The 17,790-nt window shown below is 50.4% G+C and overlaps 1 protein-coding gene across 1 annotated transcript in view; it reads left to right on the top strand.

Moving 5' to 3' along the window:
• Positions 1–116: 116 nt before the first annotated feature.
• The window catches only part of Ccdc88c (coiled-coil domain containing 88C), a 117,521-nt gene continuing 99,847 nt past the window's right edge, over positions 117–17,790 (top strand). The window contains exons 1-3 of the mRNA XM_033766762.1: positions 117–160; positions 440–540; positions 7,881–7,989. Coding sequence (XP_033622653.1) covers positions 488–540; positions 7,881–7,989 — 162 coding nt within the window. The 5' untranslated portion in view covers positions 117–160; positions 440–487. The remainder of the gene's footprint in view (positions 161–439; positions 541–7,880; positions 7,990–17,790) is intronic.

The following is a 17,790-nucleotide window of genomic DNA, read 5'->3' as shown; positions in this document are numbered from 1 at the left end:
CGGGGACACCTGCGCCCGCCTGGCGCTGAGCAGGCGGCCCCCGGATTCGAGCGGTCAGCGCTCCCCAGAGGGGCTATGCTCCTCCAGATCCCCGAGACCAACCGGTGGACGGCGGGGACGGGCGGGAGTAAGGGGCTGAGTGGGAACACGAACAGGCTGGGTGAGCTCCCTGCTTTCAGTGGATCTAGACGTGAGAAATTTATTGAAAAGTCTCCTTTATTTCTTTCTTTCTTTTTCGCTCTGGAACGTTGGGGAAAAGCGGCCAGGAAGTTTTCCTCCTCCGGCTTGGCGACTGTTGCTTGGCGCGGGGAGGGGACGGGCCCAGGAAGGAGGGTGGGCTTGAAGGGAGCAGCGGGCGCGGTGACCCCTTCCTGCGACACGCGGCCCGAGACCGTTTGTGCCCGTGGGTGACTTCCTGCCTACTTCCACCTCCCTGCAGGTGAAAACTTTTGGCTCCTTCGGAAACGGCCACCAGGACAACTTGACTATGTACATGGATTTAGTGGATGGCATCTTTTTGAACCAAATTATGCTGCAAATGTAAGTTGCTTGCTTCAGAGGGAAAGGGAAGAATGGTTTTTTAGGGGGGTTAAAGGGGAAATGCAAGGGGGCCAGGGGACCACGCAGGTTAGTACAGCGGTGCCTCTGCGACTCTTGGGTGTGTGAATACCTTCAGGACTAGACTCCGGCGGCTTGTTGGATGCAGGACATTTGGAATTGACTGTCACCCACACAGACATTGCAGTTGACTTCACACTCAAGAACGTAACTGTGGCCTGAGCATTGAAGTGGAGAAGCCCCTTTTCTTTTTGGGGTCACAGAACTATAACTGGAGTGTCTGGTTACAGGAAGTGGGGGGTGGGCCGAGAGCATCCGAGGGTGACAGTGAAGTTTCGCCCTAGGCTAGGTGCTGGTGCAGGTGCTCCTGAGCGGCCTTGTGTTTCCTTTTCCAGTTTCTTCAGAGCCAGTGCCTGGCTCTAAGTGTCCTCCTGTGGGCACAGGGAGTCGGATGCTGGGGTGGCCTAAGCTTGGTGTGAGTGGAAGTTGCACTCACTAGCATGTACATACATCGGGCCGCATCCTTTCCTGTTGCTACTCTGCAGAGCCCGTCACTCTGTCTGATTGACAGCCTGCCGCCATGTAGGTGTTGGTTTCCACCGCTGCATTCTGTTTTTAACTCAGAAACGGCAATGAACATATTGCAGCTCAGAGTCAGTATGATTCACAGGCACTTGAAGCAAAATAAAACATCCGGATGTTCTCTTGGATCAGCCTCTACCTTCACCTGCTCACCTACCAGGGGTACATTGTCATGCTTGAGCATAAATCCATTAGCTAATGAGAATCAGCTTCGTTTGTGCCCAGCAAAGGAGAGGGAGCAGTTTGGTGTGTGCAGAAATGGTTTAAATAGATTCTACCTAAAAAGTATGTGTTAAGAAATTTTCTTGATTTTATTGCTCCTTGTGTTTTCTTAAATCATTTGGTGTCGCTCTGTGGGAGAGACTGTGCCATTTTCAGTTTTTTTAAAAAGGTGTTACTGAACTTAGCAACTTTCAATATTTGACCAGATTCTAACAGGAAAATCTGTGATTTTTGGGAGCCCTGGTAGTGCTTCCCAGAGACAGCTGAGGAAAATGAGTGTGGTGGGGGTTGCCCCGAGCCCTCCCCCACCTCCAAGCATTTCTAAACTCCAGCATTACTGGGTCCCCTCAGTGCAGCCACTAGCGAAACTTTAACCTGTCCCTCCCCAAGGCCGAGACTGTTTAATTAAGAAACCCAGCAGTTCCCCCAGACTCCATTCAGCTGTGACTCCGGGAGCAGGGGAGAACAAGAGCCCCTGGGCCTGTTTCTCTTTCTTCCCTGACCTTTGGAATTCGGAGCAGTTACCACTTGCTTGTAAATCAGGGAAGCCTGTTGGACCTTTCCTTTGAGAAAGGCCAGCTCATCACTTGTTTGTGTTTGGCCCGGGGCTTCTCTGATCCCCAGGTCATTTTAAATGTCATTTTCTCTCTGGGATAAGTCAGAGTGGTTGTTCTGGAAGTGGGACGTTTGTGGCACAAAGGAAGGGAACTGGAGCAGAGGAGGATCATTGGCCTCTGGAATCGGGAGAGTGGAATCCACGTGGCAGTAGTTTGGCTGGGGTTAGAGTAACGTAGCTCCACGTAGCAGGAGTCAGAACAGTGTTTGCCTCTGGAAGTGGGTGGAGATTGGGGTAAAGCAGTCACAGGTAACTCTTGCGGGTAGTGGAGATGTTCTGTGAAGTATGATTTGCATCCTAAAAACCGTCAAGCTATAATTTAACTTTTTTTGTGGCGGGGACTGGAGATTGAACTGAGGACCTTGTGCTTACTAGGCAGGTGGTGGCACCACTGAGCTAAATCCCTGGCCCTCAAGCTGTAATTTAAGATAGCACACTTTTTGTGTTTTGTCAACTAGAAAACAAACAGTGACAAAAGAAAAGAAACACTGAACCTGGCATGGTGGTGTTGTACACCAGTAATCCCAGTACTCTCGGAGGCTGAAACAGGAGGATCTTAGCCTTGGTAATTCAGTGACTTAGTGCGATCCCATCTCAAAATATGGGCATGTGGCTCAGGATGAAGGCACTGTGTTCAATCTCCAGTACAGCAAAATTGAAAAAAAAGAAATTAATAGAGGTTGGAGTGTGGCTCAGTAGTGGAATATTCACTTTGTATGTGCAAGGTCCTGGTTGTGAAAACCAGCAGCATAAAAAATAGTCAATAAAAAGAACTTGAGCTGGGTGTGGTGGCAGGAGGATTGTCTGGAGTTTGAGGCCAGCCTGAACTACAAAGGGAGACCCTGCCTCAAAAAAAAAACAAAACAAAATAAAACCGAGAGAGAACTTTGGCCTCATTGTTGGACAGCCTGGGTCACCAGCCTGGGTTCGAATCCTGGCTTTCTCCACTGTTAGCATTGTGACACTGGACCTGTTGCTCAGGGTCTTGGTTTCCTCATCTGTGAAATGAGATGTGAAATTCTTCTTTGAAGAGTTTGTTCTGTGGGCTAGTGTGGTGCACACACCTGTGATCCCAGCTGTGGTGGGAGGATTGAACATTCAAGGCCAGCCTGGGCAGTTTCGTGAGAACTTTTCTCAAAAAGAAGAAAAAAATAGGGCTGGGGGCAGGAGTGCAGTTCAGGGGTGGAGCACTTGCCTAGCATGTGAGAGGCTCAGGGATGGCCCTGAAAAAAAAAACAGATAGTTGTGCAGATTAAATGAGGTGATGTGCTAGATTTTAGCTCAGTGTTTGCTGCTAAACAGGTGCTGGTATCAGTGACTTAGTAGGTGCCATCAGACTCCAGAAAAGTTTGTAAGCTCATTGGAAGTTTTCTCCCCCGCTCCAAGTTTACCTTCTATTCTTAGTCCCCCAAATTATTGTGTAATTCTCGGCAGCAGCTCTCATCAGATGGGGTCCAGGTGCCCAAGTCCTAGCCCTGTACCTGACTCTGTGCTTCAGCTGGGCTTCAGTTTTCCCTTCTGCAAAATAGCAGGTGGATGGACCATCGGGCTCTTTCACTTTGTTTTGGTGCTGGGCCAGGGACCTGTAATGATCAGTTCCTCAGGTTGGAAGGTGAGGAAGCAATGGGGCAGGGTTGCTGCCAGCTGCATCTAGGTGCCGGGTGGCAGGGCTCAGATAAGAGGCTGTTACCTAACACTCTGGAGCCATCTGGAGGCTGCCTGGGTCATGTGACCGCACCTGGCCATTGTCTCTGGCAACTCTAGAAGGCTGCAGTAGCAGTCCCTTGGCCCGGGCTTCGCGGTGACATCAGCGCCACCTGGAAGCAGGAGAGCCCTGTGGGCTCAGCTTTCAAGGGAGGCTGGCGTCTAGAATTCCTGAATCCTGAATGAGCAGGAAGGAGAGGCAGGGGCGGCAGAACGGGTCCTCAGGAGCACAGCCTCTGGGGTGCCAAGCTCTGATGAGCTTTGGAGCAGTTTCTAGTCTTCAGGGAATGATTTAAGGGCCTGGACCCTAGCGGCAGGCTGACAGATTCACCTCCTTACCCCAGCGTGTAAGAAGCCCTGCCTCTGAGCCTCAGTCTCCTGATCTACAAGAAGGAGTGCATGTGATGGCTCTGGGGAGGATGAAGATGGTGCAGGTGGAAAATATCCAGCCACATGTCTGTTGTTACCCAGTCCACTGAGGGAGGCCCAGAGTGGGGCCATGAGTGTGTACACGAGGTCGGGTCTTGTGAGGGGGACCTGGGCTGGGGGCTTGTGACATGGAGAAGCTGGTGGCGAGTCCAGCTCGGTTTTGTCTGGCATTCTTGGTGACTCCTTTGTACTAGCGGCCAAATTCAAGGTGATGTGTTAGTTATTCAGAGGCCAGTGGGAGAGAGTCTTCAGCTCAGAAGTCATTTGAGGGGTAATTTCCCCCGAGGTTCTCCAAGAGGAGTTTATGTTCTCATTTTATGGATACAGAAACTGAGTATAAAAAGGCAAATACCTAAGAGCTGAGCGTGGTGGTGCATGTCAGTAATCCTAGCACTCTGGGAGGCTGAGGCAAGAAGATTATACGTTAGAGGGTAGTTTGGGCTTAGTTTAACAAGATCCTGTCTCCAAAAAATGCAAAGGCCCTGGGTTCAGCCCCTCGTACCTTACATGCATACACAAATGGGCACATACCTGTTAGTTGAATGAATTTGTGCTGGTACAAAATGGAACAAAATTTATTTTTCCAAATTTAAGTAACTTTCCTCTGTATCTCCCCCGCTTCCTCTGATACCAGGGATTGAACCCACGATCTTATACATGGCTAGGCAAGTGCTGTGCTGCTGAGCTATACCCCCTAGTCCAATAATTTCCTGTTTTGGTTGTGGCATACCACACACTGCATAGGGGCTTTGATTTCTAAAAGTTTCATGTTCAAGACAGGTGCAGTGGTCCACTCCTGTCATCCCAGCACTTTGGGAGGCTGAAGCAGGAGGATTGCAAGTTCCAACCCAGCCTGAGACCCTGTCTCAAAAGAAAAAAATTTTTAAAAGGCTGGCAATATAGCTCAGTGCCAAGGCCATTGGTTCAACACCCAAAGATCCTTACCCCTCATTTCATGCTCATTGATAGCATAGAAAAATTATTTATTGTTGTTTTTTTTTGGGGGGGGGTGGTACCAGAAATGGATCTTGCACTTGCCAGGACTGGTCAATATCCCCACCCCCAATACATAGTTTTTTTTTTCCTTTCATTGAATTTATAGGTACATTTTAGGTATACAGTACAGTTACATTCATCATTGGGATCTTGGGATCTTTACATGACAGGTCTTGGTTCTCATTTTTTCCCCTTGTCCCTCCCCTCCCTTCACCATAGTTTCTTTATTTAGTTTTAAAGTTTGGAATATGACTAAATATTGGAGTCTGGCTTCCCCAAAGGGAAGGACAAGGTTGCTTAATTCTAACTCACTTTAAAATTATAGTAGAACCCAGACATGGTGGCGCACACCTGTAATCCTAGCACTCTGGAGGCTGAGGCAAGAGGATTACCATGCCTTAAAGGCCAGCCTGGGCTAAATAGTGAGTTTAAGGCCGGACTGAAATACAAAGTGAGACCCTATCTCAAAAAGCAAACACACAACAAAATTGGAACAGGAGTTGATTTCCTTTTCCACTTCGAAGTTTTGAAGAAAAGGAAGCCCTAGGGGCCTCACATTTTGGACTTGGGACTCTCCAGCTTTGCTCCAGCTGCCACACACACCTGCCTGCCTCCTGTCCACTGAGGTCCTGATGTGACACAAGGGCTTTTGTGATGGGGCTGTCGTGTGAAGAGGATGGGTGTTCCTAAGGACCAGGGGGCAGTGCTTGTACAGGGGCTTGTCATATCCCCCAGCATACAGATCCAGGAAGAGTTCAAGTTTGTTAACGCAGCACCTTTCAGGGCTGGAAGGACCTTGGATCTGTTTTGTAGATTAACACAAGGAGGCCCAGATAACTGTGGGCAGTCCTGGAGACAGGGCTGACAGCACAGAGAGGTGGGGGTGGGGCCACTGGGTGGGGTGGAGATGGAACTATGCCTTCCTTATCCAACATCAGGACTTCTGTTTTGATGTGTTCCCTAATAACCCCTCTTTCTAGGGAGCCTTAGTTAAATGAGGGATCACAATAATTAGTCTCATTAGTTGTACAGCAGTGCCAGGGTTCTTTTGGAGTGTTGCTGCAGTTAGCTTTCTTCCCAGACAGGGCAGAATAAAGCAGGGATGGTCAGAGACATCCATGTTTTGAGGTAAGGGACACACCAGCCCTTCACATGCGCAGAGCCTTTGCACTTGAGTGGGCATGCACAGTGCACGCCAGGACTTCGGGCTCCTGCCACGCCTGAGGTGGCCTTGTCTGACTTAAACGAAATCTCAGACTGCAGTGACAATAAAACAGAAGAAGCCCTGCATAGTCTCAGGAGTTCTGCTTGATTGAACCGTGCATCTGTCATTGCGGAGCTGGCTTCTCATCTCTTAAGGTAGCTACAGTCGAGGGATGAGAATTACACCATTATGGGAAATTATTTTGTAATGCTAGGAACACTTACACAGCTAAAAATGCCCCCGTGGTTTAAATTCTGAACACCTCTTCGTTTCCTGAATTAATTTTACTGGAGCGGTAAGCCTTTATTTTCTCAGTAGTCAGTGGCCCCAGGAGAGACACGTAACGTCGGAATGGCGTGGCCATCAGACTCCATTACCATGCGGGAACAGTAAGAAATGTTGTCACCTGACAGTTGAAAAGAGGTTCTCTGGTTGCCCCAAGGTACCCATGGGACTATTTTAGGGGATGTAGATGACTGAGTAAAGTCTGTGGCTGATTGTTAGGTCTGAAAGCGTTTGCATACTGATGATACTGTGTTGAGACTCATGGTGTGGAAGTGAAATATTTATTTAAAGGTTGAACTTTAACAACCTGTGTCACAAAAAAGCATTCTATTTCTAAAATCATTGGAAATTATGTTGACTTGTATTTTTGTTGTTGTTCTCTTTCTCAGTTTTCTATTAATTGTTGGCTTTGAGCTGAATGACATTGAGATTTATTTCCTTGCCTCCCCACACCAGCCCCAGGAGCCCTGCACCTTTGTTGCAGGGCTTAGATGACAGATGAAACCTAGAAGACAGGCCTTTGCTGTCCTTGGGGTGTCTGGGGACAGGACTGGGAGGTTGGTCTTTGTCACGAGAAGCAGCTGCAGCTCACTGCGCTCCATTAAGTGCTCTCGGATCGTCAGAACCAGTTTCCAGCACTCAGGATTTTGAGAAAAATTACCCTGAATATGGATGAGTGAAATTGTAAATCACTCGCTGTAACTTCTGGTCTCTTCTCAGCCCGTCCTGCCTTGCCAGAGGTTGGAAGATCAGTGACACATTGGGGATTCCCCACATGAAGGGTTTGTGTGTCTCTTAGCATTTGTTGCAGGGTGCATTGTGCATGGGAGAGTGTTGCAGACTGAGCATGCCAGGTTTTCATGATGGAATTGTGTCACTGGAATGTAAATCATAGGCAGGACTAGCCCAAGATCAGTGTGGATGCTACGAGGGTAACCTGTTAATTGGAACAGCATGATTTTATTTCTATTTTCTTAGTATTCCACATGCATTGCTTTTAATCTTAAAGTATGTTTTTGGTGAAAGTATTGATTTTTGTACAACCTGGCATTTGGGTCTGCAGTGACAAGGATGTCTCCCACTGGTGCTGCGACAGTGGATGGAGGCAGCTTTGGTGAGGACAGCATGGGCCAGGTGCCCGGTAGGGGAGGAGAAATGTGATTGGCTCCCCCCATCCCTGTTAGGATGAGACTTTAGCCATGCTGTCACAGCCTTGGAGTCACCGAGGGACCAGCATGGCTCAAAGGACCAGAGAACTGAATCTCTGCTCTCCTTCTTCCCCAGAGATCCCAGGCCAACCAACCAGCGCATCAATAAGCACGTCAACAATGATGTGAACCTTCGCATTCAGAACCTGACGGTCCTGGTGCGGAACATTAAGACCTACTATCAGGTAAGGCATCTGCCCTCTCCGGAGTCCTGGTACGCAGCCCCACAGGGACGGTGTGTGAGTTCAGACAGCCGGTCCCTGACCCTGGCATGGGCTGGAGCCCTTTTCTGGGTTTCGTGTGTGGTGAGCTGTCGCATGGCTTCACTTGCTCAGCAAACCTTCCCTGAGCTGTGAGAAGGTCTGTGCCACATGGCACCCAGAGAGCCTAATGATTTGCATCTCCTGTGAAGCAGTGGGGACTCTGAAAGGGGCTTCCTGTCCATGTCCCTGGCTTTCGTACAAAGGATTGGGGAAGGAAGGGACCAGAGAAGAGCTATGGAGTCCTTGCCACGTGGAGAATCCACCGCCTGTATGTAACCACTTCTGATGAGTGTGTGCCTGAAGGGTCAGCCCCTACCAGGCCTTCAGAGAAGGGCAGCCTGGGCCTATTTGATGGTGTATGATCTCTGCATGGCCAGCATGGATGGGGAAGGGACTGCAGCTGTGACTTTGAGCCTGGGTTTTCCAGGCTTTTCCTAGTGGTGACACTTTCTTTCCCCATATGATATTTCTTGAGATCCCAGCTGCAGTCACTTTGGTTATTTTGGGGACTGGGAGACAAGAGTGCCCTCTGTTTTCCGTCTAGTACCCAAGTGAGCACAGTTTGAGAACCACCGCTCAAGAACAGGTCCTCTTTGAGACTCCTGCATAGACTGCCCAGACCTATTCCTAGCACTCGGCATCCTGGGCTGTAACTGTGCAGTGCTGGCATCTGGTGGCCTCTTTATCCTCAGGCTTTGTGAGGTCTCTCTTACATGAGGCCCTGGCCGCCTGGGGGGGTCCTCTCTCCCTGTGTCTGAGCCACTGGCTCTGGGGCCACCTGGGGTACCACTGGGAAGGCCGCCAGGCAACAGTGTCGTGGCACAGGCTGGTCCTGGGCCCAGCTGCTGCCAAGGGTTGTGGTGAGGGTGGGAGCCCTTGCTTCTTTTCAACCTGGATTTGAGGCAGGATGGGATAGGTGGGCATTGTCCCTGCTGTCTGCCATAGTTGCTTCTGTACTCTTCCTATGGGGGTGACAGACCATCAGCACTCAGACCAGACTGTTGGGCATTGGGCTCCATGGGGCTCTGAGCATCACTTGTGGGAGGCTCTGAACCAGCCTGTCCCTCTAGTTACGGATGTTTCAGGAGGAGGCACCAGAGTTGGCTCGGGGGCTGAAGCAGGTTTGTTTCCTGCCAGGAGTCACACTTGAAGCCTGGCATGCTGTGCTCCCCTAGCAGGGGACTTCAGCTAGGGCCTCCCTGTGACCACACGACAGAGTTGAAGGTACTGCCCATAAACGGCATCTGTGGTCCCTGAGTCCAAGGCCACTCCTGGTAAGCAAGTGCGCTGCCTGCTGTGTGCCAGGTGCCACAGGAAGCAGGTGATGCCAGAGGTTCAGGAGGTCAGGCCCCTGATCTAGTCTGTGTGGGGTGAGGTAGGGAAGGCTTCTTGGAAGAGATGACTCCTGGGTGGAGTTTTGTGAGTGACTGAGTTTCCAGGTTTGGAGGGTTACAGGAAGGAGAGACGAGGAGAGGGTGCCTGGGTAGAGCCCAGTATAGTGGCCCAAGGACATCTGTCCCTGATGCTTTTTGAGTCAGTGTTTTCCACAGTTACTTGAATAAAGGTTTGTACACCAAATTTTGGTTGAAGCAAAACTGAGCAGGATGTGAACATGAGAGATGGAAGGTCAGAGCCAGTTGCAGTGGTGCATGCCTTGGGAAACTGAGGCAGGAGCATCACAAGTTCAAGGCCAGTTGAAAAAAAAAAAAAAAAAAGAAGTGAGGGGCTCCATAGCTCAGTGATAGAGCCCTTGCCTAGTATGCAGGGCTGCCCAGAGTCACAGGTATGGTTCTAGCCAGGTGCGCGTCCTGCCCAGGTGTGGGTGGGAAGTTCTTTGAGTCACGTGGAGCAGCCAGGCTCTCACTGCAGCTCTGGACAGGGAAGATATCCTTGGGTCTTGCTGGCCCAGTGGGCCTCGCGCTGTTGGTGATCAGCAGCTCTGCGAGTCCAGATCTGGGCTGGGCAAAGGCCCTGACACCCACTTGTGGTAGCGCTCTTCAGAGGTGGGGCAGCCTCATCCTGAGATCGTGCTCTGTGGAGTTTGCAGGATGGGAAGCTGTCACATGCAGGGAGTGTTGACTGGTCCAGACGCAGCCCCAGAGGGCACCCTGGGGTCCCTCCTCCCTCTTAGCTCTTGAGGGGCAGGGCTAGTGCGTGTCAGTGGCCTTGCCCCAATCAGAGCAGAGCACATGGCACTTTCAGGGAGCTCCTGCTGTGGCCACCAAGTCTTGCTCACCTGAATGTGTCCTGGGCTGACACTGCACCCGTGGTGTCCTGCTGTGTAGTTTTCCTTACCAACTTATGGTAAAGTCAGTTTCTTACCATAGGATAATACATGCTTTTTATAAACAGCCTGGAAAACAAGTGGAGAGAAAACAGCTCCTAGCAGCCCTCACCACAGGACCCTGTGCATTTCAGGGTTCCTCTTACTCCAGAGGGCACAGTGTGGACATGGTGCTTATCCCGCCTCTGCCTGTGCCTGGTTGTAGTTGTAAAGGACATCACAGATGTTTTCCCAAAGCACAGCTGCCCAGTCTTGTTGTTGGAAAGTTGCCTGGGCTGAGAATGAAGTGACACAGGTGTGGGGGCACCAGGAGGGACACCCTGGGGGCGGGGCTCCCTCCTGGGGGTTTTGACAGCCACATCAAAGTCACAGCACCAGGGTCCCTTCCCGTTCTGTGGTATAATAGAGCAGGGACCCTCTGGGAAGAGAGCACCCCTGCTGAAGAGCATCAGCTTGTTTGGCAGGAAGCTTATGCTGACCTCTGACTGCCTGTGGAGACATATGACTGTGACCAGGGTTCTGTGAAACCACCACCATCTGCAGCCATTCTTCGTCCTCCTGACCTGCTGTTTTGGGCCTCTTCTGGGCCCCAGCCCTGGAATCTACATTTTCAAAAGCACCCTATGTACCAGACAAAATTGAGGATCAGTGGACTAGAGCCAGTGCTTTTCTTCTTCTTGGTCCTGGGGATTGAACTCTAGACCTGTACAGTGAACTACATTTTCAGCCCTTTTTATTTTGAGACAGTGTCTCCCTAAGTTGCTTAGTTTCCCAGGCTGGGCTCAAACTTGTGATCCTTCTGCCTCAGCCTCCTGGAGTGCTGGTATTACAGGTTTGTGCCACCATACCCAGTTAGAGCTGTGGGTTTTAAAGTATTCTAGATCAGCAGCATCTTCACTGCTGGGAGCAGGTTAGAAATGCTGGTTCTTGGGCCTCCCCTCATACCTCTTGGGTCAAAGCCTGTTTTATGGATCCCTCTAGTGGCTATGAAGCACCCTTGTCCAGAACCACTTGGTCAGATTGTTTCCAGAGTGATTTTACAGGGTCTTCTGCAGGTGCCTCGCAGGGTGTAAGCTTGGTTCTTACAAGTGCCTCTTTGCCACCACACTTATCCCAGCCCTTGAACAGGAAGGCAGAGCCCTGGCAGCTGTTGTGGTGAGGGGAAGGAAAGGGTGCAGTGGTGTGGAGATGACCAGAGGAAGCAGGGCAGGTTGGACAGGATCATGGAGGGAGAGGGCCTGGATCCTCATTACATTTCTCCCCCTCTAGCGTGGGCTGGCTGCTGTACGTGAGAATTGTCTTGCGAATTGTGCATGCTCAGTCTAAAAAATGAGAAACTTTTGTCAAAAGTAAGAATAGAAGGAAATGTGTCTTTGACATTGCTGGTGGGAACAGCTTATTGACCTTGCTCAGCTCTGTACCATTTGTGTGGTCAAGGAGGTTTAAAGTCCCGTGTGTGTGTGTGTGTGTGTGTGTGTATGACACGCTTAGCTGCTTTGTGTGTAGGGACCATGTGCAAAGGGACTGAGCAGCCAGGAGGCCATAACTAGGCCTTCAAGTCGAACTTGCCTCATGAATAACCCATGGTGTTGAATTTGCAGAGGAGAAATTACCTTCTCCGCTTTGGACTTTAAAGGTTAAAGAAGTGGCCTTTCCTTGATTTTGTAGCTCAGGTTCACATTCTGAGGAAATTGAAGATAGTGTTTTTTATTGTAAAGCTCTTTTCTTATTACAGGTTAGGAAATATAAAGGAAATTAAATTCACCCACTGTCTCGCCAGAGAGGGATGCCATTGTTAACATTTTGATACCAACGCTTTTCCTCCCTCCTGCATGTGCATCTCAAAGGGTGGGTCTCATTTCTCACTGGAACCTGCTTTTTCCTTTCATTTATGGTGTAGTGAACACTTTCCTATGCCATTAAATATTTTTCTACAGCATGAATTGAACTGTCTATATATGATTTATCATGTAGTTCTATTATCAACAATACTGAGTTATTTTTGCCTCAGAATTATAAACAATACCACCACAAACATACTTGGTACATAAGTATTTCAGCAAATGTTGTTTTAGTTCCTTGTGCTAAGTTCCTGACAGGAAGTTCCTGGGTCAAAGGGCGTGAATACTTTGAGGACTTTTGCTCTTGATTCTCCCTACTGCTGGATTTATAGGCCTTTTCTTTTTCTTGCATGAATTGCGCAATTGTGCCCTCCACCCATTGTGGCTGTGTTTAAGACGCAGTGCTCTCTGTTGCTGTTGAACACTGGAGATTTCTGTCTTTACCACCAGCAAAGTCCTGAGATGTTTTCTGTGTGTTCTTGTGAACCCCAGGTCTCCTGCATGCTAGGCAAGTGCTTTTCCAATGAGCTACAGCCCAGCCTGAGATGGTTTGTGTGTTTGTCTGAGTGAACTTCCTTTGTGTTGGGGAGCGTGGAATGACATTTTTGGGATTGTGCTAGCAGAGCTGCCTGGGGGATTGTGGAGGGGTAGAAATCACGGGTTGTGATGGACAGGGCAGGTGGTCCAGTACCAGGACTGGGCCCCGTCCTGTGGGCAGTGGAGCCCATGGACCTGACAGCTGTTTCCATGCTTTGGTGTGAATGCTGTGGTCAGGTACAGTCGAAGAGCACGGTGGGGAAGTGGGCCCCTCGCTAGTGTGTGCAGTGATGAAACGTGAGATGGCAAAGCTCTGGTGGCTCAGAGTTGAGTGTGACATGAGGACCCCACATTTCTTTGTTTCTCCCGGTGTTCTGAAGGCTATTCATGGCCCTGCTGCTCCCATCTTGTGAGATGGGAGAGAGGCCACATGTGTGCACAGGATGTCGTGTGGTTGCCAGATGCAGGCTGGGGAAGGGCCAAGGACCCTGGAGTGCTCTCCCTGAGGGTGACACTTGGCCTGGTCTTGAGCCAGGCTCGCAGAGGGGTTGGAACAGGTACCTGAAAGCCTTGGGAGTGTGAGGCGGCCTGGAGGTTGAGGAGTCAGTGAGGAGTGAGGGCACCCAGAGGTGATGCACTTGGGTGCCTTGCTGGAGAATCTGACCCTCATCATGATGGACTCAGGGCTCTCTGGAGATTTTTGTTGTTCTTAGGATTGAACCCATGCCCTTTGTGTGCTAAATAGGTGCTGTTCTGCTGAGCTACATCCGTAGCCCTGAAGAATTTGTATTCTTTTAAGTTTTATTTATATTTATTTAGTTTTTATTTTGAGAGAGTCTTGCTAAGCTGTCTAGCTAGGCGGCCTTCAAACTTGGGATCCTCTAGGATCTATCTGCCTGAGCCTCCCAAGTAGCTGGGGTTAGAAGTTTGTGCCTTCACCATGCCTGGCTTAGAAGGATTTTGAGAAGGAAGTGTTCAAGAGAAAACTCTGGCACCCGTCTGGAGAATGGGCCAGGAGTGGGAGGGAGAGGACAGTCGGGGCAGTTCATGGCAGCCTGGACTAAGGCAAGAGCAGCAGAGAGACCAGGAGGACTGCTGAGGTTTCCATGGTGCATAGTGAGGCTGGGGGATTGGGGTGAAGGGCTCCATAGTCCTGCTGGTGCTGTTCGCTCTGGGGGCTGGGGCTCTGGTTGAGGAAGGCTGAGCAGGCTGGCTTGGTTTCAGACATATTGGGCAGGTGGTCAGGCATGTGCAGAGCAGGACTTCTGGGGGTGCAGACCTGAGAGTCACAGCTGGGATTGTGTGGGGAGTAGAAGGGGAGAACTGCCCATAGCCAAGGAGCTGGGTCAGAGTGCTGGCTGTCAGGCGGAGGTTTCCCAGTTCAGGAGGGGACAGAGTACAGAGGAGTACTGGTGGGCAAGAAGGAGCCTCCCTGAGGAGCAGGTGCTCCCAGCTGTGGGCCTTGGGCAGCCACCTGCTTTTCGTCCCATGTTCCATCTCCCAGGAGGTCTTGGGGGAGACTGGAAGGCTGCAGATATCTTGCTCACTGCAGGCTTCAGGGTTGGACCAGATGGGGGTGGGGGTCAAGAGCTCAGGTCAGCCACACAGGGGTCAGGTAGCGCTATGGAGGGTGATAACCTTTACGGCCCCTAGAGTTTCCTTTTCCTCATTTGACAGAAGGTGTCTCCTCCTGGCCTTGATACTCCTGGCCTGCTGGTCCCTAATGCTTTTTTGGGCTCAGAGGTGCAGCTGTTGGCCAGGTTGGAGTACGGACAGTTGGTGACTTGCCACATTCTGAAACCTCTTGGGAGGCAGGAGTTGTTTCTGCAAGATAGAGGACTTCCTGTTGGTCTTGGTTTCCTTTCTTTTTTCCTCCCTTTTGTTGTCAGAATAAATGCTGTCAAGGCTTATTGAATGGCACCCAGGAATTTGGGGACTCATTTCTGTGCAGAATGAAAAGGTTTAGAGAAGGTGAGGGGTCTGAGCCTTAACTGAGTCCCTGCTGGGAGCCAGGCACCCTACTGGGGCTTTGTAGCTGCTTTCTTTTGTCCTTGCTTTGATATCCTCTGGGAGGAAGAAGTTGCTGGTCCCATTCTGCATATTTGGAAACAGACTCATGGACTAAGATAAGGAAACAGCTCCATATTTTCTTGGTCATTGGCTGCTTGGAGAAACGTCTTCCTTAAAATCCAAGGTCAGACTCTGTAGGGCACTGACTTGCCTTGGTGGGACTGTCCATCCTGTGAAGGTTTGAGGTCCTGCATCCATTTGTGGGGGGCCAGGACAGGGACAGGTGCTGCTCCACCTGGTAACCAGGCTTCAGGCCAGCCGGTAGCCCCAGAGGAAGGGGCTGGCTTGTCTCAGAGGCCTCTGAAACCAGCACTTCCGGTGTTGGGGGAGGGAGCAGCTGTCCGCCTTCACCCCCTCTCTACGGAGCAGCAGGAAGCTGAGAATTGGGGCTAATTGCAGTGGGTGGGAGGGGTGAAAGGTGTGTCTGATGTAATTAGCAGAGTTGGAGTTCTGCCAAGGCAGTGGAGACTCAAAGGAAGAGAGTGTCTGTTGTGTGTGCGTGCGTGCGTGTGTGCGCGCGTGTGCGCGCGTGCATGCGCGCGTGTGCATTTAGACACTGTCTGGTCTCTCTTGCCTTCTCCCCTGGCCTTGAGTCTGGACCTTGAGTTGTCAGGGGTTTTCCTTCTGTCGTGGAGGTGCCACACAGTCTCCCTTGTCTTCTGGAAAGGAGGGAACTCTGGGCACAGGCATCTTGCATTTTGCTCCTGGTGCCCAGGATGCCACCCGGGACCTGGTGGCCACTCCTGCTCTGCTCTGTTCTGCACAGCACTGGGCTCAGATGCTTAGAACTCAATCCCCAGGCTTTAGCCCAAAGGTTTCCATGCCTCCTTGGTTTACAGCTCTAGACCTTTCTCCAGGCTCCTGTCTTTCCTTTTGGAACCATGTTTCTGGTACACAATTCTCTCACTGTGTAAACACTGACTGCATCGTGTGCTCAAGTTTTCTCTTAATTCACAGCCTTTCATTTAAAAAGTTGTGTGTCACTAGAGGTACACAGGCTGCTGGGGATGGGATCGGAGCTGTGGTGACCCTGATCACAGGGTGAGAGGTCTTGAGTTTATGTTTCAGTAGAATCATAGATACAACCATCCGTGCTCTGCCCTTCAAAGCCAGGAGGAGTGAGCTGAGCTTGTTCAGCTCCCAGTGAGAACCCTGGTTGTAAGCAGTCACTGTTGAGGGCATGAATGACTGATAGAAACAGTGTCTTCCCCAGCCAACCCTCAACACCAGAGGTAGGAAGTGGTAAGAGGTTCCAGTTCCCTTTGTGACAAAAAGGAGGGAAATAGATTGCTCAAGGTTTTAAACTGGGGGGAAAATCTTCTCTCCTTTGCCTTGAGTTTGTGTCAGTGCCAAGGGCAGCATGTTTGATGTTATAACTGGTTTGTCAGAGGCGTCGCAGAAGAATTTGCCCAGGCAAGCTTGGCTGCTCTGTAAAGCTGGCCGGTTGTGTGGCACACGTCCAGGGCTAATAACAGTTTTTGTTACTCAACTGTTCCTTTTGGAAAGGCAGAGAATTTCTGCTGCTTTGCTGTGGCATTCAGGGTCTTCGTCCTTTCTGAGATCATTTCAGTCTTATTTTTGCAGTAATGGGAGGAAGAGCGAGGTACTAAGGAAGTGCTTTTGTCTCAATTGGTGGGTTCAGCGAGACCTGCCGGGAGGCCTGCACCCTGAATTGCCCAGTTCCGAGTTTGTTGGTGATATTTTGAGGGAATGTAAAGGGATGAGGCTGCCAACTTCGGGTGTCCACTGCAAGAGGTATATTGGTTTGGGGTTGGGTTTTCAGCAGATTAAGGGTCAAGGGTTGGTGGCTTAAAAATCGAGGAGCTGAGGGTAGACATAGGTGCAGGGTCTCTTCAGGGAGAAGTCTCCTGGCCTGCCACTGGGTAATGGAGGTAGTCTGTGGGTTGGCTTTCTCAGTGGATAGTCAGGAACGTGCAGCCAGTGGACAGAGGACAAGGTGGTAGGTGGGACAACAGCCATGGTAGAGCTGTACTATATATAGTGTCAGCTTGGGTCATTTAACTTGGCCGTGGGTCTAGAAACTCATGTGTCACTATTCCTAGCAGTGTGACTTAGGGTGTATCATTTAGCCTCACCTGTAAAATGTGAGTAATAATTACCTTGTGGGTTGTTGGGAGGCTTAAATGAAATAACAAGTTTCTGGAGTACCAGGCTGACTTTGTGGGGAGCTGCAGACTTCCTGTCCAAGGTCAAGCTGTGGGTTCCTTCAGGTTCACCCCTTGGATTTGTGGCCTGAGCAAGTTGCTTACCTCCTAGAGTCCTTTTTATCTGACCATGGGGGTGTTCGCAGTGCCCACTGGGTGGTGGCAGGCAGGCTAACTGGGGGCCTTGTACTGGTACCGTGGTGCAGTGAGGCTGGTCGGGAGGTAAGAATGCCCAGTGGTCTGGCAGAGGGGTGGTGGGCAGGCCCATCTCCGGGCTGTGCTTTGGTTCATTTAGTCCCAAGAAGATTATCAAAGGGCCCTTCCAAGAGCAGCCTGCTCTGATACATGCAGATTAGCAGAGTGTGTGTGCACACGTGGGCGTGTCTCTTACCCGGCACATCTTCCTCCTGTGTGAAGTTTTCATTTTGAGCTTACTGTGCATTTTGAGCGTCTCACACACTATGTCTTGAGGGAAAGCCAAATCAAGAGACTCGTAGAACAGGTACTGGATCATTTTCTGTGTGTCTCTCACCACACCAGCATGGAGACACATCTCCCTTCAGCGTGTTAATGTCATGATGTGTAAGTGTGTAAGCTGCCACTTGGTGGAGTAAATAATTCAGAGTCATCTCATTCAGGGAAGACAGTATTGCCCTGGGCGGGGATCCTAGCCTGAGGCCACAGTGACCCTACAAAGGCCTGACCTGTTGCCCTTTCTACACTGTTGAATAATTGGAGGACCCCGGGCCTGATTTATTCATCCTTTTCCTGACACAGGAAAGGGGGACTCAGGCCGAGTTCTTAGGAGAAGCAGCATCCCCCCACC

Source organism: Fukomys damarensis, unplaced genomic scaffold (assembly GCF_012274545.1).
Source record: "Fukomys damarensis isolate Sample0158 unplaced genomic scaffold, DMR_v1.0_HiC HiC_scaffold_21, whole genome shotgun sequence".
NCBI lineage: Eukaryota > Metazoa > Chordata > Mammalia > Rodentia > Bathyergidae > Fukomys > Fukomys damarensis.
This window is presented reverse-complemented; position numbering and strand designations above follow the sequence as displayed.